The 513-nt window shown below is 58.9% G+C and overlaps 1 protein-coding gene across 1 annotated transcript in view; it reads right to left on the minus strand.

The window, feature by feature from the left end:
* Positions 1 to 513, minus strand: part of LOC119586532 (zwei Ig domain protein zig-8-like) — a 130137-nt gene that overhangs the window by 86071 nt on the left and 43553 nt on the right. Inside the window, exon 2 of the mRNA XM_037935286.1 lies at positions 16 to 152. Within this exon, the coding sequence (XP_037791214.1) occupies positions 16 to 152 (137 nt within the window). The remainder of the gene's footprint in view (positions 1 to 15; positions 153 to 513) is intronic.

Raw genomic sequence — 513 nt, forward strand, 5'->3', positions numbered from 1 at the left:
TCGGACGACACTCACCGTGCGGTCGGCCAGCATGTGCACTCTGCAGGGGAGGTAAGCCGTCTGGCCAGAGATCAGCGTGACGTTGGTGGGCGACTCGGAGAAATAGGGCTGCGGGCGGCCCACCCACCAGCCCTCGGCGCGCGGGGCTTCCCCTGGGGGAGATAAACACACGCGCCTTAGTCACATGCAAGGAGGGCGGCGGCTGCAGGATGGGGGGGGGGGCCTCGGGGAAGGGAGGAGGGAAGCCTCGGGGGAAGGGGGGGGGTGGGGAGGCTCTGGGGGGATGCGGAAGCTTGGCTGGAAAGGAATATTCAGTGATTTATTATTTGGGTATTGTTATTTTCACTATTTTTAACTATCGTGAAGTAAAATCATGCGGATGTTGTATTTGTAGTCTGCATTTCGCATTAGGTTTGGCAAAGGCACTGAGGACACACAAAGTGCGGGGCTAAAGCACGCAGAGCCCCCCCCCCCCACTCCGAGGACGTCCCTGCAATAGTCTGTCTGTCTAAA

This window comes from Penaeus monodon, chromosome 21 (assembly GCF_015228065.2).
Source record: "Penaeus monodon isolate SGIC_2016 chromosome 21, NSTDA_Pmon_1, whole genome shotgun sequence".
NCBI lineage: Eukaryota > Metazoa > Arthropoda > Malacostraca > Decapoda > Penaeidae > Penaeus > Penaeus monodon.